The 26,219-nt window shown below is 44.1% G+C and overlaps 1 protein-coding gene across 3 annotated transcripts; it reads left to right on the forward strand.

The window, feature by feature from the left end:
• The first annotated feature begins 6,915 nt into the window (after nt 1-6,915).
• Nucleotides 6,916-20,560, forward strand: LOC115132503 (myosin light polypeptide 6-like). Of its 3 annotated transcripts, none has more exons than XM_065020869.1 (6): nt 6,916-7,098; nt 10,822-10,849; nt 12,804-12,947; nt 15,588-15,761; nt 17,265-17,342; nt 19,822-20,560. In XM_065020869.1, the coding sequence occupies exons 1-6, from the start codon at nt 6,916-6,918 to the stop codon at nt 19,848-19,850; spliced, it is 636 nt and encodes a 211-aa protein (XP_064876941.1). In that variant the 3' UTR covers nt 19,851-20,560. The 3 variants fall into 3 exon arrangements, with proteins under 3 accessions (XP_064876941.1, XP_064876942.1, XP_029521064.2); XM_065020870.1 differs by lacking the exon at nt 10,822-10,849 and adding an exon at nt 11,109-11,136; XM_029665204.2 differs by lacking the exon at nt 6,916-7,098 and adding an exon at nt 10,229-10,384.
• The last annotated feature ends 5,659 nt before the right edge of the window (nt 20,561-26,219 follow it).

Here is a 26,219-nt window from a genome sequence, read left to right on the forward strand (position 1 = left end):
GACTCGAAATAGACCGTTATATAAAGTCAGTTTTATAAAACCCATTGCCATTTGTGGTTGTGAGATCTAGGGTTCGCTCACCAACTAAGAATGTACAAAATGGGGCAAACACCAAATTGAGACTGCATGCAGAATTCTGCAAAAATACATTTACATTACATTTAAGTCATTTAGCAGACGCTCTTATCCAGAGCGACTTACAAATTGGTGCGTTCACCTTAAGACATCCAGTGGAACAGCCACTTTACAATAGTGCATCTAAATCTTTTAAGGGGGGGTGAGAAGGATTACTTTATCCAGAAGGATTACTTTATCCTCTTTTTTTTATCCTAAAATGTCCTCTTTGTACAGTCGTGGCCAAAAGTTTTGAGAATGACACAAATATCAATTTACACAAAGTTTGCTGCTTCAGTGACTTTAGATATTTTTGTCAGATGTTACTATGGAATACTGAAGTATAATTACAAGCATTTCATAAGTGTCAAAGGCTTTTATTGACAATTACATGAAATTGATGCAAAGAGTCAATATTTGCAGTGTTGACCCTTCTTTTTCAAGACCTCTACAATCCGCCCTGGCATGCTGTCAATTAACTTCTGGGCCACATCCTGACTGATGGTAACCCATTCTTGCATAATCAATGCTAGGAGTTTGTCAGAATGTGTGGGTTTTTGTTTGTCCACCCGCCTCTTGAGGATTGACAACAAGTTCTCAATGGGATTAACGTCTGGGGAATTTACTGGCTATCGACCCAAAATATTGATGTTTTGTTCCCCGCGCCACTTATCACTTTTACCTTATGGCAAGGTGCTCCATCATGCTGGAAAAGGCATTGTTCGTCACCAAACTGTTGCTGGATGGTTGGGAGAAGTTGCTCTCAGAGGATGTGTTGGTACCATTCTTTATTCATGGCTGTGTTCTTAGGCAAAATTGTGAGTCAGCCCACTCCCTTGGCTGAGAAGCAACCCCATACATGAATGGTCTCAGGATGCTTTACTGTTGGCATGACACAGGACTGATGGTAGCGCTCACCTTGTCTTCTCCGGCCAAGATTTTTCTGGATGCCCCAAAAAATCGAAAAGAGGATTCATCAGAGAAAATGACTTTACCCCAGTCCTCAGCAGTCCAATCCCTGTACCTTTTGCAGAACATCAGTCTGTCCCTGATGTTTTTCCTGGAGAGAAGTGGCTTCTTTGCTGCCCTTCTTGACACCAGGCCATCCTCCAAGTCTTCGCCTCACTGTGCGTGCAGATGCACTCACACCTGCCTGCTGCCATTCCTAAGCAAGCTCTGTACTGGTGGTGCCCCGATCCCGCAGCTGAATCAACTTTTGGAGACAGTCCTGGCACTTGCTGGTCTTTCTTGGGCGCCCTGAACCGCTCTCCTTGAAGTTCTTGATGATCCAATAAATGGTTGATTTAGGTGCAATCTTACTGGCAGCAATATCCTTGCCTGTGAAGCCCTTTTGGTGCAAAGCAATGATGACGGCACATGTTGCCTTGAAGGTAACCATGGTTGACAGAGGAAGAACAATGATTCCAAGCACCACCCTCCTTTTGAAGCTTCTAGTCTGTTATTCAAACTCAATCAGCATGACAGAGCGATCTCCAGCCTTGTCCTCGTCAACACTCACACCTGTGTTAACGAGAGAATCACTGACATGATGTCAGCTGGTCCTTTTGTGGCAGGGCTGAAATGCAGTAGAATATTTTGGGGGGAATTCAGTTCATTGACATGGCAAAGAGGGACTGCAATTAATTGCAATTAATCTGATCACTCTTCATAACATTCTGGAGTATATGCAAATTGCCATCATACAAACTGAGGCAGCGGACTTTGTGAAAATGAATATTTGTGTCATTCTCAAAACCTTTGGCCACGTGCGTACAACGTAAAACACCAATTAATGCACGCCGATACCCGCTACTGATCAAAATCCAGAAAAGAGCTGTTAAATTCTACAATCACCTAAAATGAAGCGATTCCCAAACCTTCCAAAACAAAGCCATCACCTACAGAGAGATGAACCTAGAGTCCCCTAAGCAAGCTGGTCCTGGGGCTCTGTTCACAAACACAAACAGACCCCACAAAGCCCCAGTACAACAACACAATTAGACCCAACCAAGTCATGAAAAAAACTAAAAGATAAATACTTGACACATTGGAAAGACTTTACCAAGCAAACTAGAATGCTATTTGGCCCTACACAGAGAGTACACCTGACCACTGTTACTGACCCAAACTTAAGGAAAGCTTTGACTATGTACAGACTCAGTGAGCATAGCCTTGCTATTGAGAAAGGCCGCTGTAGGCAGACGTGGCTCTCAAGAGAAGACAGGTTATGTGCACACTGCCCACAAAATGAGGTGGCAATTGAGCTGCACTTCCCAACCTCCTGCCAAATGTATGACCATATTAGAGACACATATTTCCCTCAGATTACACAGATCCACAAAGAATTTGAAAACAAACCCAATTTTGATCAACTATTTGGTGAAATACCACAGAGTGCATCACAACAGCAAGATTTGAAGACCTGTTGCCACAAGAAAAGGACAACCAGTGAAGAACAATTAGCATTTTAAATACAACCCATATTTATGTTTATTTATTTTCCCTTTTGTACTTTAACTATTTGCAAATAATATGACATTTGAAATTTATTTATTCCTTTTAAACTTTTGTGAGTGTAATGTTTACTGTTCATTTTTACTGTTTATTTCACTTTTTATTATCTACTTCACCTGCTTTGACAATGTTGATATATGTTTCCCATGCCAATAAAGCCCTGAAACTGAAATTGAAATTGGTGGGAGTGATTGAGAGAGTGAAGGAGGAGGAGAATAGGAAAGGGAGGGGAGGGCAGAGGGAGGGATGGGGCACAGGAGCAACAGATGGGGTCTATTTTGGGAGTTCAGCTCAGGTTATAAACGTTCTGTTGATAACATCTGTCCGTCTGTCCATCTGCTACTTTCACAACACTGTTTACATACAGGAGAACACTAGTTAGTTTAGCAGAGCCTCGTCAATTAGAGCGGAAACCCCAATAGTGGTACATTTAGAACTACAGAAGAAGCCAATAGTGGTAAATTTAGAACTACAGAAGAAGCCAATAGTGGTACATTTAGAACTACAGAAGAAGCCAATAGTGGTAAATTTAGAACTACAGAAGAAGCCAATAGTGGCCATTTTTAACACTGTTAAATAGACTAGAGATCATATAATTGTGGAAGGTGCTTGGCTGTTCATATTATTCATATTGTTCATATTATTCATACTGTTCATATTATTTGAAAATGTCATTCACTGCAATGTCACATTTTGTGAGGATTTATGCTTCTATGTTCTATTCTGAATATAGCTAAATGATAAATAGTTTCCTTGAACCTCTCCCCGGGTTACATTGACTCTGTACCGGTACCCCCTGTATATAGCCTCTCCCCGGGTTACATTGACTCTGTACCGGTACCCCCTGTATATAGCCTCTTCCTGGGTTACATTGACTCTGTACCGGTACCCCCTGTATATAGCCTCTTCCTGGGTTACATTGACTCTGTACCGGTACCCCCTGTATATAGCCTCTCCCCGGGTATCATTGACTCTGTACCGGTACCCCCTGTATATAGCCTCTTCCTGGGTTACATTGACTCTGTACCGGTACCCCCTGTATATAGCCTCTCCCCGGGTATCATTGACTCTGTACCGGTACCCCCTGTATATAGCCTCTTCCTGGGTTACATTGACTCTGTACCGGTACCCCCTGTATATAGCCTCTCCCCGGGTATCATTGACTCTGTACCGGTACCCCCTGTATATAGCCTCTTCCTGGGTTACATTGACTCTGTACCGGTACCCCTGTATATAGCCTCTTCCTGGGTTACATTGACTCTGTACCGGTACCCCTGTATATAGCCTCTCCCGGGTATCATTGACTCTGTACCAGTACCCCCTGTATATAGCCTCTTCCTGGGTTACATTGACTCTGTACCGGTACCCCCTGTATATAGCCTCTCCCCGGGTATCATTGACTCTGTACCGGTACCCCCTGTATATAGCCTCTTCCTGGGTTACATTGACTCTGTACCGGTACCCCCTGTATATAGCCTCTTCCTGGGTTACATTGACTCTGTACCGGTACCCCCTGTATATAGCCTCTTCCTGGGTTACATTGACTCTGTACCGGTACCCCCTGTATATAGCCTCTTCCTGGGTTACATTGACTCTGTACCGGTACCCCCTGTATATAGCCTCTCCCCGGGTATCATTGACTCTGTACCGGTACCCCCTGTATATAGCCTCTTCCTGGGTTACATTGACTCTGTACCGGTACCCCCTGTATATAGCCTCTTCCTGGGTTACATTGACTCTGTACCGGTACCCCCTGTATATAGCCTCTTCCTGGGTTACATTGACTCTGTACCGGTACCCCCTGTATATAGCCTCTCCCCGGGTATCATTGACTCTGTACTGGTACCCCCTTTATATAGCCTCTTCCTGGGTTACATTGACTCTGTACCGGTACCCCCTGTATATAGCCTCTTCCTGGGTTACATTGACTCTGTACCGGTACCCCCTGTATATAGCCTCTTCCTGGGTTACATTGACTCTGTACCGGTACCCCCTGTATATAGCCTCTTCCTGGGTTACATTGACTCTGTACCGGTACCCCCTGTATATAGCCTCTCCCCGGGTATCATTGACTCTGTACTGGTACCCCCTGTATATAGCCTCTTCCTGGGTTACATTGACTCTGTACCGGTACCCCCTGTATATAGCCTCTCCCCGGGTATCATTGACTCTGTACCGGTACCCCCTGTATATAGCCTCTTCCTGGGTTACATTGACTCTGTACCGGTACCCCCTGTATATAGCCTCTCCCCGGGTATCATTGACTCTGTACCGGTACCCCTGTATATAGCCTCGCTTATTATTTTACGGCTGCTGTTTAATTATTTGTTACTTTTATTTTCTATTTTAAATTTTTTACTTATCTATGTTTTACTTAACACTTATTTGTATGTTTTTTTCTTAAAACTTCTTAAAGCATTGTTGGTTAAGGTATAGTAAGTAAGCATTTCACTGTAAGGTCTACCTGTTGTGACAAATACAATTTGATTTGATTTACAGTGAAATTGATGTGAGCTCTCAGAGATGGGGTGGCAGGGTAGCCTAGTGGTTAGAGCGTTGGACTAGTAACCGAAAGGTTGCAAGTTCAAATCCCCGAGCTGACAAGGTACAAAATCTGTCATTCTGCCCTTGAACAGGCAGTTAACCCACTGTTCCTAGGCTGTCATTGAAAATAAGAATTTGTTCTTAACTGACTTGCCTAGTAAAATAAAGGTTAAAAAAAAAGAGATAAGCTCACTTCTGTGCAACAGATCACAATGTCATCATCACACTTTATGGATTTGTTTAATTACTGGAAGGTTTAAGCCCCGATTAAGGTTACATTAGCCATAACTGTAAACTAATGATATATGATCTATGCATTCATCTAAATACCTAATTCTTCTCTCCTATTTAACAGGGTCCATGATTGCTGCTTGAGCAATCTAGTGACATACCACTGACATCTAGTGGTATGTGCAGGTAACTGCATTGTGTGCAATGGGTCAAATGAAGAAGCAGATAAAGAGCCATTACATATCCTCACAATCGACAGGATTGCAGTCAACTTCATCTGCCATAGAAGCTACTTCCACATGCCATATAAAATACATTTTTTGTAAATGAACTTATATCAGAATCCTGTAAATACTTTTTGTCAAAATACATTAAATAAGAGTCACATCGAAAGTTAAATGTTCAATTTATATTACATTATTTGGTGGCCTGAACACCTTGCTGAACCCAAAATTATTGATTAGTACCATATTCATGTTTGATAAATGATCTGCTTATCCTATGGAATAATACACAGCCAGTTTCAGGATGAATCATCGACACAGGGGTGAACTTGCACTTCCACTGAGCACAGAGTTTTTGAGAGTATCTCAATCGTGCACAAATCTATGGTCGATTTCACACAATGCCCTTTCCATAGAATACTGTACTGGAGAGAGAGAAAGAGAGAGAGCGAGAGAGACACACACACACAGAAACAGAGAAAGAGAAACACACAGGGAGACAGAGAGAGAAAGAACTCCGTTTCTTCGCATGGCATCGGTGTCACATTTTAGAATCACTACAGGAACGACAGGAAGGAAGCACGAGGGGGAAAAAACCTGGCTATGAAATAGAACATATATTGTTCAAGATTACAAAAAAGAACATTCTGTTATTAGCTTTCTGGCTGTTTCAAGTCTTATTTTATACGCAAATAGACACATACACACACAACACACAAATCCCTTAAAAATAGAATTAGTGGCAGGTGTATTGGTGATAAAACATGTGCCACTTATGTGTATAATAACGTGTATAATAAACTTGAATACTGAGCTCACTTATACAAACAAGCATACTCACTGACTCCCCCACACATGTCTTTTTAACCCATATTAAAGCATGTGCCTGGAGTCATACAGCTCGGCTTTCTCTCTCTAGCTGCACCCCCCTCCTCATTCTACTCTCCCTCTCATCTCCACTCCTACGCCTCAGCCTCAGCCTCACTCACATGTTCTTCTCTTCAATACAACCAGGATCTCTCCATATTCCTCTCTTTCCATCGCTCTCTCTTTCTCTCTCACTCTTGCTCTCTCTCTCTATAGCTCTCTTTCTCTCTCTGTCTCCATCTCTCTCGACTGTCTCCCTATCTCTATTGATCTCTCTCTCTCTCTCTCTCTCTCTCTCCCTCTCTTTCTCTCTCTCTCTCTCTCTCTCTGTGCATCCACTCTTCTCAGCATCCACATTAGTTACCACCAGAGTAAGAAATAGAGAGAGGAAGATAGATGAGCACTGTTCCGGACTCCAGCAATGGCCCCTAAAAGAGAACCGTCCATTAAGAAGTCTCCATCGCCTGTGGCCCAGCAGCCCAGACTGGGGCCTCCTTTCCCCTGCCTGCCCTCAGCTAACCTTCCTCAGCCAAGGTCAGCTCCAGAGCAGAGACCCAGGATGCTGCGACCCTCTGACTCTCCATTTGACCCCAGCACCATGGAGGTGAGTGCCACAGCACTCTGTGTGTGTGTGTGTGTGTGTGTGTGTGTGTGTGTGTGTGTGTGTGTGTGTGTGTGTGTGCGTGCGTGCGTGCGTGCGTGCGTGCGTGCGTGCGTGCGTGCGTGCGTGCGTGCGTGCGTACGTGCGTGCGTGTGTGTGTATGTGCACAGCATTGTCAGGGCTAATGTGGGACGCAGGCTTAAAAATACAATGATGACTAATATGGCTATAATAGGACGTACTAAAAATCGCCCAATGTTCCATCTTATAATAGACTGAAATGTAGGCAGAGGGATAGTCTATACCTTGAGATGCAAACAATCAATCCATTTTGAAAATGTTTAATTTATTACTATTGTTTTGTCATAGGAAATGTTAAAGCTACAAAGCATCGCAAATTATGTTTCTCAATATCATGATGTGCTTACAAAACAGATGACACAAATCCTCTTTCAAATCCTCTTCCAATTGTTTAATCAGAGACTAATAGGAACCAAACTACCAGTATCATTGTGGGATAAAGATGAGTTGAAAACTAGAGCAGTGCTATAGAAGCTGTCTGTGACTGTCTGACCTCCTCTGGGAGGGAATGCGCTCAGTTCTCTCCAGGAGAGATATAACCTTGACCCTTCCGCATTTTCATATGTACAGTACCAGTCAAGAATTTGGACACACCTACTAATTCAAGGGTTTTTCTTTATTTGTTACTATTTTTCTACATTGTAGAATATTTGCGAAGACATGAAAACTATGATATAACACATATGGAATCATGTAGTATGCAAAAAAAGTGTTCAACAAATCTAAATGTATTTTAGATTTGAGATTCTTCTAAGTAGCCTCCCTTTGCCTTGATGACAGCTTTGCACACTCTTGGCATTCTCTCAAATAGTTGCACCTGGAATGCTATTCCAACTGTCTTGAAGGAGTTCCCACATATGCTGAGCACTTATTGGCTGCTTTTCCTTCACTCTGCGGTCCAACTCATCCAAAACCATCTCAATTGGGTTGAGGTCAGGTGATTGTGGAGGCCAGGTCATCTGATGCAGCACTCCACCACTCTCCTTCTTGGTCAAATTGCCCTTACACACCCTGGAGGTGTTTTTTGGGTCATTGTCCTGATGAAAAACAAATGATAGTCCCACTGAGAGCAAACCAGATGGGATGGTGTATTCGTGCAGAATGCTATCGTAGCCATGCTGGTTAAGTGTGCCTTGAATTCTAAATAAATCACAGTCAGTGTCACCAGCAAAGCACGGCCACACCATCACACCTCCTCCTCCATGCTTCACGGCGGGAACCATACATGCGGAGATCATCCGTTCACCTACTCTGCGTCTCACAAAGACACGGCGGTTGGAACCAAAAATATCAAATTTGGACTCATCAGACCAAAGGACAGATTTCCACCGGTCTAATGTCCATTGTTTGTGTTTCTTGGCCCAAGCAAGTCTCTTCTTCTTATTGGTGTCCTTTAGTAGTGGTTTCTTTGCAGCAAAATTTGACCATGAAGTCCTGATTCATGAAGTCTCCTCTGAACAGTTGATGTTGAGGTGTGTCTGCTACTTGAACTCGGTGAAGCATTTATTTGGACTGCAATCTGAGGTGCAGTTAACTCTAATTAACTTATCCTTTGCAGCAGAGGTAACTCTGGGTCTTCCTTTCCTATGGCGGTCCTCATGAGAGTCAGTTTCATCATAGTGCTTGATGGTTGTTGCAACTGCACTTGAAGAAACTTTCAAAGTTCTTTAATTGTTCCGGATTGACTGACATTCATGTCTTAAAGTAATGATTGACTGTTGTTTCTCTTTGCTTATTTGAGCTGTTCTTGCCGTAATTTGGACTTGGTCTTTTACCAAATAGTGCTATCTTCTCTATACTATCCCTACCACATCACAACACAACTGATTAGCTCAAATGCATAAAGAGGGATAGAAATTCCACAAATCAACTTTTAACAAGGCACATCTGTTAATTGAAATGCATTCCAGGTGACTACCTCATGAAGCTGGTTGAGAGAATGCCAAGAGTGTGCAAAGCTGTCAATAAGGCAAAGGGTGACTACTTTTAAGAATCTCACATAAAAAATATATTTTGATTTGTTTAACACTTTTTTTGGTTACTACATGATTCCATATGTGTTGTTTCATAGTTTGATGTCTTCACTATTATTCTACACTGGAGAACATTTTTTTAAATAAAGAAAAACTCTGGAATTAGTAGTTGTGTCCAAACTTTTGACTGGTACTGTACATCCTGAGAAGAAGATTATAAGAAGGGTTGGTTATAAATGTAAAATCACAGAGACAATCACACTTGGTAGGGCTATATTCAGTCACCCACATTAGCACTGTCACTCTGTTGTGAAACGTGCATAGCTTCGCTCTCATCAATGCTACTTACTTTGCAATAGAATTAGTCAGTGCTTGACTTGGACTGAAACAGGTGCCAGTGCTAATTTTGGGTGCCGGTGCTGTTTATATTAAGGTGCAGGAGCTCCACTACTTTTGAGACAATTTTCAATTATAGGAACAGGAGTTCAAGCAGCAGAAAATGTGAGGTTTTGGTACTGAGCTCCGGTGAGATTCTGCCCAAGTCAATCATTGGAATTAGTGCTCTGCAGCATGTATCTGTGTTGCTAGAGTTTATAAAAGGGTCAACAAACCCCTAGACCTATACAGATACACCCCAAGGCACTACGTCCTCATTGATCGGGGGAATTAGACAGGTTGTGGCCCACATACCTGGCTGACTAGGTATGCAGCTCAATGAGCTAATCGATGGACCTAAGGAATCCAACACCATTTTTGTCACAGACCAAAATGTAACACAACAGTAGTGTACCTAGACCTATAACCGTTTCTAACAGTGTTACCATGGACAGGCCACTCCAACGCTGCACTGTCCAAGGTTATGCGCACAGTGCAGATGCAGCACAGAGCTATGACGCGAAATTAACACTGCTGGGGCTGTGCTATGGTGCTTTCGTGACTGGGAACTCGGATAAATAAGAGGTCAAATCAATACGTCAGTGCTCTTCAGGACGGAAAGTGGGAGTGCTAGAAAGAGGAATTCCGAGTTGAATTACCGTTTCAAACTAAGTCGAAGATCGTTTGTTTCCGAGTTCCCAGTTGTCTTGAATGCACTGATGTCGGAAGTCAGAGATCTTCGAGTTCCTGAGTTCCCAATGGTTTTGAACGCGGCATTAGTTGATATTTCACTCCCCTCCGACCTGTCACATTCCTCCACCTCCCGACATCTTCGACACACTCGAACATCTACAGATATGGTGGGTTCTTCAATAACCTTGATTAAATAGTTAGCTATCTAGCTAGCTACTTGAAATGGTATTCTTATTTCGGAATTGTTTTGTCGAACTAGATAACAAGTTGTTAACTTTATTTGCTATCTAGCCAGTTTGATTGAGCAGAACCAGCAAGTTAGCGTTATCGTAGCTAGCCAAGGTTGGCTACTTGCCATTACTGTATAGTAGTAACCCTAGCTCGTTGATTATACCAGTAACTGTAATTACCCCTGTCTCCAACTGTCCCACAGATGTTAGTCTTTCTCTTACTGACTAGTAGCTAGTTCCTAACTAGGTAAGGGTGTGATAGAACGTTGTCTGTCAAGTTAGCTAACTTTAGTTAGCTGGGCTAACTAGCAACCACTGGTCCTTGCCCACAGGGTTGAGCAACATCATAGCTAACTTAATCTTTCTTTGAACAGTCTGACTTCTCAGAAGATCAAATCATGGGTGAGTTACAAACTAGTTCGCTAGATTAGCTAGCTAACTACGCTAGCTAGTTACTTTCCCAAAACTTTAACTATAACAACTCTTGCATGCTGCCATCCTCAACTCAGACAGATGCCACTTTAATTTTTCTTTCTTGCTCGTCTGACTCATCTGCTTTATGCCTTGTCTGTCATTCCTCTATTGTAGCAAAGTTACCACTATTTCCTTTCTGTCCTCTGTGTTTTCTCAAACTCCATATGCAACTGATTGTTCTTTCCAGATTGAGTTTAACCTGGATCAAATACACGGTGAGTCATTGGTGAAGGACCGTAACATTTGGCCCTTAAATCTGGGACCTTAATCTAACAGTGTTGAAAGGCATGTTGTTGGTCTGATACAGTTGCGGTAGGAACACCATGGATGTTAGCCTACAATTACAGTGTCACTGCTATATTTCAAGACACTCGGTGAGTTTAGGCTGTTGTGTCATGTCTATTTCCTGTTTGTTTTTTCCCCCAGTCAATAGTTGGGAATAAAATGGCTATAAACAGACTTTCTATCCGTGTTAGTAAGCTCAGGTCTAGTATGTGAGGTAGTAATCGGCTCCTCGTGTAGGTGCATATCTATAGACAGAGAATCCACCTTTTGCATACCGTATACTAGTTAGTAGTGCGTTTGCATCAAACTGCATGCATTCCCAGTTGTACCACAAATATTTCCATGCTATCTAAACTAGCTTGTCCCCTAGACTGTTACCTTTCCTTTTGTGGAGTTAGAAACAGACTAGTAGATTGGTCTTCTCTCTCCTCCCTGGCTTGTTTAATAATTGTTGGCATAATACAGCTCTCCCTCCCACTCTCCTCCACTACCTTTTATATGGTGTTGGGAAATGGAACTCAGCGGGCCAGGAGTGAAGAGGCTGGCACATTCCTGAGAACAGGAGAAAGTTCCACAACATACCAGTGTTGTCTGCCTCCTAGGGTCCTGAAGGGATATTCCATAGACCTGTCCTGAAGGGATATTCCATAGACCTGTCCTGAAGGGATATTCCATAGACCTGTCCTGAAGGGATATTCCATAGACCTGTCCTGAAGGGATATTCCATAGACCTGTCCTGAAGGGATATTCCATAGACCTGTCCTGAAGGGATATTCCATAGACCTGTCCTGAAGGGATATTCCATAGACCTGTCCTGAAGGGATATTCCATAGACCTGTCCTGAAGGGATATTCCATAGACCTGTCCTGAAGGGATATTCCATAGACCTGTCCTGAAGGGATATTCCATAGACCTGTCCTGAAGGGATATTCCATAGACCTGTCCTGAAGGGATATTCCATAGACCTGTCCTGAAGGGATATTCCATAGACCTGTCCTGAAGGGATATTCCATAGACCTGTCCTGAAGGGATATTCCATTTAAATTCAGTTCATTTGGGAAGTAGGATATATTAAAGTGTGTGTATATATATATACTTTTTAATAGAATGGCATCTGAGGTTGCCCCCCCCCCCCCCCCCCCCAACCAATCTATGTCCCTGAACTCAATTAACCTTAACAATGGACCCAATTATCCTGGGTAGACACATTTACATTAATGTAAAGTGACATACCTGGTGAACAAAGGTGTGTGTGTGTGTGCTAGCTAACCAGTTATTTTAGCTAAAACTATGAAGGGATGCACATTATCAGTTGTTGGGCTCTAGGACAGATTTTCTTTTGTACCATTTCAATCTATCTCCTACTTTATCAGTTTCCAACATGTTTGCTGTTTTTTCCCCCTCTTACCCATTTTAACATCTTTTATACACTCACTAATTTCTTTTCCCCTCTAATCCTCACCTCTCTCATTAGAGATGATCCAATGACCCTCCATTGGCCTTCCTCCAATGAGCTTTGAGAGGGAGGTGAGGCATTGAGGAAAAGGGATGGTCATACAGACAGACACTCACCTGTCCTTTTCTCTCCCTCCTCCAGAGTTTAAGGAGGCCTTCCTCCTCTTCGACAGAACCGGTGATGGAAAGATCAGCTACAGTCAGTGTGGTGATGTCATGAGGGCGTTGGGACAGAATCCTGTCAACTCTGAGGTCCTCAAGGTCCTGGGAAACCCCAAGGCTGAAGGTGAGATACAATTAGGCTTGGGAGGTGTACTGTTGAAACAATTTATTTGATGTTTTTCAGAACATTTAACTCTTTGTAGCTACTTTTTAAGTAAATACCTGCAGTTTGGAGATGAAGCAGATTGCGTTCTCCATTTCCCCCATCACATTATGAAGCTTACTGTAGTTCCCCAGAACAGTTGAGCCAGTCACATTATTTGACATTATGAAGCTTACTGTAGTTCCCCAGAACAGTTGAGCCAGTCACATTATTTGACATTATGAAGCTTACTGTAGTTCCCCAGAACAGTTGAGCCAGTCACATTATTTGACATTATGAAGCTTACTGTAGTTCCCCAGAACAGTTGAGCCAGTCACATTATTTGACATTATGAAGCTTACTGTAGTTCCCCAGAACAGTTGAGCCAGTCACGCGTTTGTTAGTAAATAGCACAACGGGAGAAGCAGGTAGCAGGTTGAGTCCAGTTGTGTATTGACACGGGTCGCTTTTATCTTGAAAGTCAAGTGTGTTTTTTGGCTTCAATAGAGTGATCAGGGACGTGTAACTATAGTTTTCCTTCACAGAAGATACATTACTGCAACACATTTGGCAGAAAATGGCTTCATTGTCATCGGATGACAAAGTGTAGTTCTATTCGGCTAGCAGCCACACACGTAAATGAGCTTACAATGAAAAAGCAAGGTATTTGTTTTGCAAAAACTATGCATTGCCATCATATTTCTAATGTTTACCTTAAACTACAACTACATTTCTTATTGTTTTTGCTTAAAGTTCATCTTGCATTTTATTGGAGAAAAGTAGACTGGCTACACAGAAGTAGAATGCCCTTTGGTAAATTCTCATCGAGTGAAGAAGTGCAACTGAAGCACAAAATTTGTTTGATGCCAAACAAATTTTAATAAGCATTTTAATATCTGTTTTCAAAACACAGCAAGATATTTCTATGCGTCTTTTTCTGCTTGAAAAAGGAAGAATTCTGCGTTAAACCTAGGGGTTGTGTTAACTAACTAACTTGTTATCTAAGTAAGTGGCTGAATTAATAAGGTGACGGGGCACCATATTGTGTTAGCTTTCTGCCGTGTTTGAGAAGTCAAAGCCCTTTGGATGAGTTATCTATACAGCTGCCACTGCAGCTTGATTCTCTTGCATTTTTTTCTCCTCTGTTCTGGCCTGTCTGCTCCTCCCCCTGTCTTCTCAGAGCAGACAAGCCTGTTGCTCTAGCAACTCCAGACTCCACCCAGACACAGCATGTACTCATGCTGCTCCAGAGCCAGTACTGTTCTTCCTTCAGACAAGCATGTGTCAAAACTTTGTTCATTTGCACAATGTCTCTCGTTCACATTCGCTTGTCCAGAATCACCAAACATGACATTCGGTAGCTCCTACCTAATATATGTATAACTTTATGAGGTTGGGCCAGTAACTGAAATGTTGCTGGATCGAATCCCTGAGCTGACCAGGTAAAAATCTGTTCCCCGGTAGGCCGTCATTGTAAATAAGAATCTGTTCTTGACTGACTTGCCTAGTTAAATAAAGGTAAAATATATTTTAAAAATGTAACCGTATAGCTTCCGTCCCTCTCTTCGCCCCTACCTGGGCTCGAACCAGGGACCCTCTGCACACATCAACTGACACCCACAAAACATCATTACCCATCGCGCCACAAAAGCCCCAGCCCTTGCGGAGCAAGGGGAAACGACTACTTCAAGGTCTCGGAGCCGAGTGTCGTCACCAATTGAAATGCTATTAGTGTGCACCCCGCAAACTAGCTAGCCATTTCACATCTGTTACACTTGCAGTCAGCATGCCAATTGCACACTCCCTCAACATTTGAGACCGCTGTAGTCTTTTATTGTCCCCAGAACAAGGTGTAAGTGTAACGGATGTGAAACGGCTAGGTTAGTTAGCGGTGCGCGCTAAATGGCGTTTCAATCGGTGACGTCACCTGCTCTGAGACCTTGAAGTAGTAGTTCCCCTTGCTCTGCAAGGGCCGCGGCTTTTGTGGAGTGATGGGTAACGATGCTTCGAGGGTGACTGTTGTTGTGTGCAGAGGGTCCCTGGTTCGCGCCCGGGTATGGGCGAAGGGACGGTCTAAAGTTATACTGTTACATAATGATCATGCTGTTTAATCATCTTCTTAATCCATTCACCTGACAAGTGTGGCATATCATCTTGGCAAATGAGAAATGCTCACTAACAGGGATGTAAAGCAATTTGAGCACAATAAGCTTTTTGTGCATATGGAACATTTCTGGCATTTTTATTTCAGCTCATGAAACATGGGACCACAACTTTTTATATTTTATTGTGTCCTACTGATTGCACCGATGCATCCCTGAGAATCTCAAATCATATAATTAGCTTTTACAAGAATGAGAAACAGGAAGTGTTTTTAGGTTGTGCTCTCTAAGATGTCTACATGAGTTAGTTTGTACAGCCAACCTTTACTGACCCCTATATGTCTCTACCAGAACTTGTTTGGATTTGGGTTCTTCCAATTTTCACAAGCAAGGGCCTTATCAGGTGCACTGACCACCTTTTTGTCCAGCGACGGCTCATGGGTTAAAAGGGTTGTGAGGTGTATACCCGTGTTTATTCATATCATCAATTCATCCATTTCCTCCATTTACATTTTTTCAGAGATGAACCACAAGATGCTCGACTTTGAGCAGTTCCTTCCTATGCTGCAGGCCATCGCTAAGAATAAGGACCAGGGCTCCTTTGAGGATTTTGTTGAGGGACTGCGTGTCTTCGATAAGGAGGGCAACGGAACTGTAATGGGGGCAGAGTTACGGCACGTCCTCACCACACTAGGTTAGTTACATTCTTTTACTCTTTCAGATATGAAAGATCTTTTTACAATGTGTGTTTTTATCCACAAGATTTAAATCACTGATCAAAATAATCTAATTTGGAAGTTGACTCTAAAAATGATTGCTGAAAAATACTGCAAGGTTGACTCCTCCTGAATCGATTCAGTTTATCACAACACAAATATGTAACATGAACCAGACATTTTCTGGTAAAAGGTTATTTTCAAACTGAACACCACTACACATTGTCTTCTGTAGCTCTGTTGTCAGAGCATGGCTCTTACAATGCCAGGCTAGTGGGTTTGATTCCCTGCACCACCCATACGTAAAAAATATAAGCGCTCATGACTGCAAGTCCCTTTGGATAAAAGCGGCTGCTAAATGTCATATTCCCTATATATACAAAAGTATGTGGACACCCCTTCAAATTAGTAGATTTGGCTATTTCAGCCATACCTGTTGCTGACAGGTGTATAACACCGAGCACACAGCCATGCAGTCGCCATTGACAGTGGAATGGCTTTACTGAAGAGCTCAGTTGACATTCAACGTGGCACCGTCATAGGATGCCACCTTTCCAACTCAAATTTCTGCCCTGCATGAACTGCCACGGTCAACTGTAAGTGCTGTTATTTTGAAGCGAAACCGTCTAGGAGCAACAACGGCTCAGCCGCGAAGTGGTAGGCCACGCAAGCTCACAGAACGGGACTGCTGATTGCTGAAGCACATGGTGCGTAAAAATCCTCTGTCCTCGGTTGCAACACTCACTACCGAGTTTCCAGAGGCAGTTTGGAACAACGTCAGCACAATAACTGTTCGTCGGGAGCTTCATGAAATGGGTTTCCATGGACGAGCAGCCGCATAGAAGCTTAAGATCACTATGCGCAATGCCAAGCGTCGGCTGGAGTGGTGTAAAGCTCGCCGCCATTGGAATCTGGATCAGTGGAAACTGGTTCTCCGGAGTGATGAATCAATCTTCACCATCTGGCAGTCCGACAGAGGAATTCTTGTTTGGCGGATGCCAGGAAAACGCTACCTGCCCCAATGCATGTTGCCAACTGAAGTTTGGTGGAGGAATGTAATGGTCTTGGACTGTTTTTCATGGTTTGGGCAAGGCCCCTTACCGCTACAGCATACAATGACATTCTAGACAATTCTGTGCTTCCAACTTTGTGGGAACAGTTTAGTTGACTGGCCAGCACGGAGCCCAGACCTCAACCCCATCGAACACCTTTGGGATGAATTGGAACGCTGACTGCGAGCCAGGCCTAATCGCCCAACATCAGTGCCCGACCTGACTAATGCTCTTGTGGCTGAATGGAGGCAAGTCCTATCAACAATGTTCCAACATCTAGTGGAAAGCATTCCCAGAAGAGTGGAGGCTGCAAAGGGGCGACCAACTCCATTAATGCACATGATTTTGGAATGAGATGTTTGTCGAGCAGGTGTCCACATACTTTTGGTCGTGTATATTTTCCCTGCTTTTTATAACTTTGTCTTTCAGGGGAGAAGATGACGGAGGAGGAGGTAGAGACACTTCTTACTGGACACGAGGACGCTAATGGCTGTATCAACTATGAAGGTGAGGGAAAGAGTAAAAACAGAATGATGGACGGAGATAGGAGACAACAGGATGATCTATAACTGGACTAGGTTCATGTGATGTAATGATCCCACCACCCTAAACCCTTACACCACCACTACTACTACTACACCTCTTCAGTAAGTAACACCTAAGTGCAACCCAGGGAGCTCATCTGGTTATGGACCGCTGCCCTTGCATGACAGTGCATGTTTCCTTGCTGTGTGTGGATAGGTCATGTAGAGTACTATAGAAGCTGTCAGGGGGAGCTTGCTGGGCTACAGTGTGTACCAGAATGAAGACGCAAACAGCTGTTTTAGAGCCTGCTTAAATGCACAACTATTGTAATGTCTGCATTAACGGTTGTGTAGTGAAATATTGGTATTGTGTACTGATGAAACGGTCAGCTGAAGACTTGAGGTGGTGCTAGTACTAGAATACAACACAATGTCTTGTTGGGTGATCGGACCAGAATGTGAATACAAAGAGTTTGTAACATGCTGTGTAACTTTCTCCACAGCCTTTATTCGTCACATGTCAGGCTGAGAGCCGGTACGGGTCAGGCTGCAGAGGGTATAACTCTACCTAGGCTGTCCTGCTTAGTCTTCTAAACTACCCGCTAGAACATAGACCGCACTAGCTCTTAGAAGACAGTAACCCAACATCAACTCTGGGTGTAAATTGTTAGTCACAACTCGTCCTTGCATTACTGTACCACCCATTGTCTATTAATCAAAGTAAGAATTTGTCTCCTGATCTAGGGTCCCTTTTGGTAGTATCAAGCTGTTCACGTTTTTTTGCCAAATATAAAAGCTCTTGCAGTGGGAAAGCCTGGTGAGAGCGATGTTGTGTGGTCTGAACTGGAGGTTTTGACTCATGGTGGACTGAGACTCTGCCCCAGAGTGGCCCTTCTGTCTACAGAACTAGAGGGTCTCAAGTGTGTCCTTGATTCCTCGTGTCCGCTCACCTTGGACCTTCTCTTCCAATGTGTTTTGAGGAAACTGGAATCAAGGAAATACAATTGAGATTCCCTCTTTTAGAGGGATAGTTTGTACAGTTGAAGTCAGAAGTTTACATACACCTCAGCCAAATACATTTAAACTCTGTTTTTCACAATTCCTGACATTTCATTCTAGTAAAAATGTCCTGTCTTAGGTCAGTTAGTATCACCACTTTATTTTAAGAATGTGAAATGTCAGAATAATAGTAGAGAGAATGATTTATTTATTTCAGCTTTTATTTCTTCACATTCCTAGTGGGGTAAGAAGTTTACATACACTCAATTAGTATTTGGTAGCATTGTCTTTAAATTGTTTCACTTGGGGCAAACGTTTTGGGTAACCTTCCACAAGCTTCCCACAATAAGTTGGGTGAATTTTGGCCCATTCCTCCTGATAGAGCTGGTGTAACCGAGTTAGGTTTGTAGGCCTCCTTGCTAACACGCTTTTTCAGTTCTGCCCACAAATGTTCTATGGGATTGAGGTCAGGGCTTTGTGATGGCCACTCCAATACCTGGACTTTGTTGTTTTGTTAATTTGTTTGTTAACAAGAAATTAGTGTAGTGGTTGAAAAATGAGTTTTAATGACTCCAACTTAAGTGTATTTAAACTTCTGACTTCAACTGTACATGCTGAGCAAGAGTTTGTTTTTCTTGGTGTTCAGAGCTTGCTAGATAATGCTAATGTAATTTGACCACCTTTGCGGGACCAAAATAGGCCTTGGTTTGTTTTTATGTGGAAGCCCCATTTCATACTTTACACATTATGTAGTTACATAATTTTATAATTTTGCTCATTTGGACCATGTTTCCCATAGTAGACCAGTCACTCCTGTTAACCACAGAGTTACAATGAAGTTGTAGCTACAATCTCCCTGTACTTTAGCGCCCCATCTGTCTACCCCCTGATCTGTATCTTGCCTGACGACTCATCCAGAATTGAATTCTCCTGCTCTATCGATCGCTCCACACATTGTCTGAAACGGCCATCCTGGAAGTTGTCTGTGCTGATGTCAAAATGAGGGCTGTCATCTCTCTCCCTATCTGTCTCATCTCTCTCCCTATCTGTCTCATCTCTCTCCCTATCTGTCTCATCTCTCTCCCTATCTGTCTCATCTCTTTCCCTATCTGTCTCATCTCTTTCCCTATCTGTCTCATCTCTTTCCCTATCTGTCTCATCTCTTTCCCTATCTGTCTCATCTCTTTCTGTCTCATCTCTCTCCCTATCTGTCTCATCTCTCTCCCTATCTGTCTCATCTCTCTCCCTATCTGTCTCATCTCTCTCCCTATCTGTCTCATCTCTCTCCCTATCTGTCTCATCTCTCTCCCTATCTGTCTCATCTCTCTCCCTATCTGTCTCATCTCTCTCCCTATCTGTCTCATCTCTCTCCCTATCTGTCTCATCTCTCTCCCTATCTGTCTCATCTCTCTCCCTATCTGTCTCATCTCTTTCTGTCTCATCTCTTTCTCTCTCCGTCACAGAACTCGTCCGGATGGTCATGAGCAGTTGAAGATTAAGAAGAAACCTTCCTTCCTTTTCTTTGTTAGTTTATTTCACCCTGTTTATTTCTGTTACATATTCAACTAGCTTCCATCCCTCTCCTCCTGCCTGCTCCCTTTATTGTATTATGTCTTCATGTCCTTTACAGTCCCACGTTCAGACCATGATGACCCGAGCCATGTTAATGGCCTGGGCTCTTTCAATTCAGAATAAGACCAACTTGCATGTAACTAGACGCTTGTGTACTGCTGGCGTGACCTGCAATAACATTCCCAGATACAAACAATTCAATCTGGTTCCAGATCTGTTTGATGTCTTGGGACCAGGCTACTTAATACCTACACTTGGACAATGATTATTGTGATACAATACATGGCTTAGCTGAGTCAGTGGGAAGGGACCGCGTTGTGGTGGGTGACCAATTACCTATTGTTGTTAGCCTGGGTCCCAGACCTGTATGTGCTGTCCTGCCAACTCTGTCATTGGCATGACATTGACAGCAATGTAGTTGGCAAGACGGCACAAAGTGATCTGAGACCAGGCTAGCGACGTCTTGCTTTGGCTGGGAATGTCTCCCTTCCTATTGCTATGCAGTTTGTTAGCCAATATGTATATGAAGCCATACAATCATGCTGATGTACAAATGAAATGTTCAGTGGATTTTTTTTGTTTTATTCTCCCTTTATTGCAGCATTCAAATAAAATATTTTTGAAAACTGAGATTTTTTTTCTAAAACTTTTTAAACTTCTAAGAGAACATGATTTGACTGGGTGAACTTCATCAGCTATGGATATTTGTGGTCAAATAATTTTACTTCCACAAATATCTGTTTTAAAAGATTGTCACTGAACTAGTGTTTTGTATTCAGAAATGTGTTGCATTATATTAGGTGGACACAAGAGGGCAGTGATGTCTATTTTGTCAAAAAGACACTTCATACTTGGCACACCATTTACATTTAAGTCATTTAGCAGACGCTCTTATCCAGAGCGACTTACCATGGCAACTTGTACTGTGTTTAATTCATGATGGGCAGTAACCATACCAAAACTCATTTTATTGACCAATTCTAAGTCTGCTTTTGATTGAATAATGGCTTAATGACTTCATTGTAGATAAAGGCATGCTCTAACTCAGTGGGACTGGTGTTCACTTCATGTAACACTTTTCTATAGTTACACAGTTGTCTTACGACCAGTGTTAGAATAATTCTGTAACACTCTTTAAGAGATTTCATGTATTTTTAGAACCTCTTCAACCTTTCTTGGCACTGATTCTTATATTCAACTTGTACAGTCTGTAATTGGCAGTCTGTGTGATCCTGTATGACTGTTTTAAACTGGAACATGGAACTGCCCAGTAGAATCCTGTATGTTATGTTGCTCAGTGTGCCGAGACAGATTCCACTCCTCGCTTCCTGACCTTTTCCTAATTCCCCTCACAACCAGTCACTTCTTACTCTCATTAGGTACGACCAGAGCTATCGGAGTACGTGTGTGTAAGGTATCATACCCAAGTGGTGAATAGGTTGTCCTCTAAATACTGAGTGTGTGTTTACGTGTGTGTTTGTGTGCTGGTTGGAAGTGAAGTGTATTGATTATTTGAATCCTGCTATTTGTGTGTGTGTATCCTCTGCATTCGACAGGGGAATCTCTAATGGCCTCAGTGCAACCTGCCTCATACCCTCCTCCACCAATTAACTTTACACTGGAATCTATCTGTCAGGACTACTGAAGAGACCAAGCAAGGAGGCTGGGCACACAGTCTCACACACATGTGATCTTGGATAAGCACACATTCAGATTTTTTGACATTGTGAAGCTACAAATTCAAGATTTCAATTAAATTACAACATTTTGACACTAACAATTACAGTTGGTAAATTATCCATGTAATTAATGTAAAGGGTCATTCCCCTTCATTATGAGGCTTAGCTATTGGTTTAAAGTGACAGAATGATGCATGGGGCTGACTTGATACAATTCCAGTTCAATAAACTGCTTATAATGGAGTACATTTCAACTCTTAACTAATCACGTTTTTGACATTCACTTGTTATTCAAACTATAGGTGTATGATAAAGATCAATATATTCTTATCACTTCTAGACATGTTCTCCATGGAGGAACAGGTTTGAAGTGGGTGTGTTTGCACCATACTGTCCATAGACATCTGAGTTTACAAAACTACTTTTGACCAGAGCCAAAACACCTGCTCTCATATTATATAGTGTACTACTTTTGACCAGAGCAAACTAAATTTTTATTTTATTAGGAAGGTGTTTCTAATGTTTTGTACACTCAATGTATGTTATTTGTCCTGTTAAAACAGAAGGCAGAGCATTCGATCCTTTAGCTAGAGAATGTCTTCCCAATGATGTACAAAAAATTAAAGTGAAAAAAACTTGTCTTAGTTCCAAAAGCTAATTCCACAGGCTTTAGCTCAGTGGGCTAACATGATATTGCATCACACAATAACAAGTGTGTCACTCTCAGAATGTTGAATGGGTAGGAATGAGGATTGTGGCTGTACTGTAGGTACAGTTCACAATGTAAGTAGAAGAGACTTGTGATATGTACCAGAGTTAAAGTGTTACTGCACCTATAATGTACATGTTCTGATATCCTTTCTTGCACACACTCTGACATGCCAACACACAGGAGGGGTTAAGAAATGCACTTGGTCATGATTGGCTCAAAAACACTCAACTCTCCACACACACATCTATAGAAACACACACACTCAGTCCACGTCCTTTCACTTTGTTGCCCTTTCAGCGTATGTACCATGTGTTTGTGTGGGTGTGTCTGTTTGTGTGTGTGTTGTATTCCCCTCTGCCCCTTCCGTCCACCCTCAGCCTCATGGTGTGATGGTGTCCTCCCTCAGCCTCATGGTGTGATGGTGTCCTCCCTCAGCCTCATGGTGTGATGGTGTCCTCCCTCAGCCTCATGGTGTGCTCCCTCAGCCTCATGGCGTGATGGTGTCCTTCCTCAGCCTCATGGTGTGATGGTGTCCTCCCTCAGCCTCATGGCGTGATGGTGTCCTCCCTCAGCCTCATGGCGTGATGGTGTCCTCCCTCAGCCTCATGGCGTGATGGTGTCTTCCCTCAGCCTCATGGCGTGATGGTGTCTTCCCTCAGCCTCATGGCGTGATGGTGTCTTCCCTCAGCCTCATGGCGTGATGGTGTCCTCCCTCAGCCTCATGGTGTGATGGTGTCCTCCCTCAGCCTCATGGCGTGATGGTGTCCTCCCTCAGCCTCATGGTGTGATGGTGTCCTCCCTCAGCCTCATGGTGTGATGGTGTCCTCCCTCAGCCTCATGGTGTGATGGTGTCCTCCTTCAGCCTCATGGTGTGATGGTGTCCTCCCTCAGCCTCATGGCGTGATGGTGTCCTCCCTCAGCCTCATGGTGTGATGGTGTCCTCCCTCAGCCTCATGGCGTGATGGTGTCCTCCCTCAGCCTCATGGTGTGATGGTGTCCTCCTTCAGCCTCATGGTGTGATGGTGTCCTCCCTCAGCCTCATGGTGTGATGGTGTCCTCCTTCAGCCTCATGGTGTGATGGTGTCCTCCTCAGCCTCATGGTGTGATGGTGTCCTCCTTCAGCCTCATGGTGTGATGGTGTCCTCCCTCAGCCTCATGGTGTGATGGTGTCCTCCCTCAGCCTCATGGTGTGATGGTGTCCTCCCTCAGCCTCATGGTGTGATGGTGTCCTCCTTCAGCCTCATGGTGTGATGGTGTCCTCCTCAGCCTCATGGTGTGATGGTGTCCTCCTTCAGCCTCATGGTGTGATGGTGTCCTCCTTCAGCCTCATGGTGTGATGGTGTCCTCCCTCAGCCTCATGGTGTGATGGTGTCCTCCTTCAGCCTCATGGTGTGATGGTGTCCTCCCTCAGCCTCATGGTGTGATGGTGTCCTCCTTCAGCCTCATGGTGTGATGGTGTCCTCCCTCAGCCTCATGGTGTGATGGTGTCCTCCTTCAGCCTCATGGTGTGATGGTGTCCTCCCTCAGCCTCATGGTGTGATGGTGTCCTCCTTCAGCCTCATGGTGTGATGGTGTCCTCCTTCAGCCTCATGGTGTGATGGTGTCCTCCTCAGCCTCATGGTGTGATGGTGTCCTCCTTCAGCCTCATGGTGTGATGGTGTCCTCCTTCAGCCTCATGGTGTGATGGTGTCCTCCTTCAGCCTCATGGTGTGATGGTGTCCTCCTTCAGCCTCATGGTGTGATGGTGTCCTCCCTCAGCCTCATGGTGTGATGGTGTCCTCCTTCAGCCTCATGGTGTGATGGTGTCCTCCTTCAGCCTCATGGTGTGATGGTGTCCTCCTCAGCCTCATGGTGTGATGGTGTCCTCCTTCAGCCTCATGGTGTGATGGTGTCCTCCCTCAGCCTCATGGTGTGATGGTGTCCTCCCTCAGCCTCATGGTGTGATGGTGTCCTCCTCAGCCTCATGGTGTGATGGTGTCCTCCTTCAGCCTCATGGTGTGATGGTGTCCTCCCTCAGCCTCATGGTGTGATGGTGTCCTCCTTCATGGTGTGATGGTGTCCTCCCTCAGCCTCATGGTGTGATGGTGTCCTCCCTCAGCCTCATGGTGTGATGGTGTCCTCCTTCAGCCTCATGGTGTGATGGTGTCCTCCCTCAGCCTCATGGTGTGATGGTGTCCTCCCTCAGCCTCATGGTGTGATTGTGTCCTCCCTCAGCCTCATGGTGTGATGGTGTCCTCCCTCAGCCTCATGGTGTGATGGTGTCCTCCCTCAGCCTCATGGTGTGATGGTGTCCTCCTTCAGCCTCATGGTGTGATGGTGTCCTCCCTCAGCCTCATGGTGTGATGGTGTCCTCCTTCAGCCTCATGGTGTGATGGTGTCCTCCCTCAGCCTCATGGTGTGATGGTGTCTTCCCTCAGCCTCGTGGTGTGATGGTGTCCTCCTTCAGCCTCATGGTGTGATGGTGTCCTCCCTCAGCCTCATGGTGTGATGGTGTCCTCCCTCAGCCTCATGGTGTGATGGTGTCCTCCTTCAGCCTCATGGTGTGATGGTGTCCTCCTCAGCCTCATGGTGTGATGGTGTCCTCCTTCAGCCTCATGGTGTGATGGTGTCCTCCCTCAGCCTCATGGTGTGATGGTGTCCTCCTCAGCCTCATGGCGTGATGGTGTCCTCCCTCAGCCTCATGGTGTGATGGTGTCCTCCTTCAGCCTCATGGTGTGATGGTGTCCTCCTCAGCCTCATGGTGTGATGGTGTCCTCCTTCAGCCTCATGGTGTGATGGTGTCCTCCTTCAGCCTCATGGTGTGATGGTGTCCTCCCTCAGCCTCATGGTGTGATGGTGTCCTCCTTCAGCCTCATGGTGTGATGGTGTCCTCCCTCAGCCTCATGGTGTGATGGTGTCCTCCTTCAGCCTCATGGTGTGATGGTGTCCTCCCTCAGCCTCATGGTGTGATGGTGTCCTCCCTCAGCCTCATGGTGTGATGGTGTCCTCCCTCAGCCTCATGGCGTGATGGTGTCCTCCTTCAGCCTCATGGTGTGATGGTGTCCTCCCTCAGCCTCATGGTGTGATGGTGTCCTCCCTCAGCCTCATGGTGTGATGGTGTCCTCCCTCAGCCTCATGGTGTGATGGTGTCCTCCCTCAGCCTCATGGTGTGATGGTGTCCTCCTTCAGCCTCATGGTGTGATGGTGTCCTCCCTCAGCCTCATGGTGTGATGGTGTCCTCCTTCAGCCTCATGGTGTGATGGTGTCCTCCCTCAGCCTCATGGTGTGATGGTGTCCTCCCTCAGCCTCATGGTTTGATGGTTAAAGAAGGTCAACCATCTGTGACCAGATGTGATTTACTTTGAATTCTCTCTTCATGTTATTTTGTTATCTGTGTTTTCAGTTTTATTTATGTCCTTCCTTGTTTTTTTATAGCTGAAAATCAAGCAACAATTGATCATAAAAAAACAAAACTGTCTCCATGTAGTAGAGTAAGACTGTTCTGGCCTAAATTATGAACAACAGGGATTATAAAGGGGTATTTTATTTTGAAAAAGCAGGGGACTTTTATTTTGAAACAGCAGGGGGCTTTTATTTTGAAACAGTTGGATTAAGTTATTGGGACATATCACAGTGACTTAACAGTGTGAATTACTGAACTGTCGACTGGGTCAGAGAGGGGCGAAGTGTAGCGGAAATTGAACTCTGGAAATTTGTGTTGGCTCCCAGAGCTAATGCCTTGGCTTTAACTCAGTAGGCTAACCCAGTCTTGATTCACACATTCACAACCTTTGGTCACACTCAGAATGCTCAATGGGTAGGACTGATTCTCTTAGTTAAACTGTATGTACAACAATGTAAGTAGACGTTACATTGAATATGCTGTATATTTTAATGCAACCGGTTGCACACCTATTCT

The sequence above is a fragment of the Oncorhynchus nerka genome, linkage group LG7, assembly GCF_034236695.1.
Source record: "Oncorhynchus nerka isolate Pitt River linkage group LG7, Oner_Uvic_2.0, whole genome shotgun sequence".
NCBI lineage: Eukaryota > Metazoa > Chordata > Actinopteri > Salmoniformes > Salmonidae > Oncorhynchus > Oncorhynchus nerka.

What these genes read in the sequence shown, in the direction of transcription:
- LOC115132503 (XM_065020869.1), top strand. Translation starts at nt 6,916, where the DNA reads ATGGCCCCTAAAAGAGAACCGTCCATTAAGAAGTCTCCATCGCCTGTG. An exon ending in TTGACCCCAGCACCATGGAG is followed by an intron (nt 7,099 to 10,821) that starts GTGAGTGCCACA and finishes TTCTTTGAACAG; the next exon opens with TCTGACTTCTCAGAAGATCA. An exon ending in GCACGTCCTCACCACACTAG is followed by an intron (nt 15,762 to 17,264) that starts GTTAGTTACATT and finishes TTTGTCTTTCAG; the next exon opens with GGGAGAAGATGACGGAGGAG.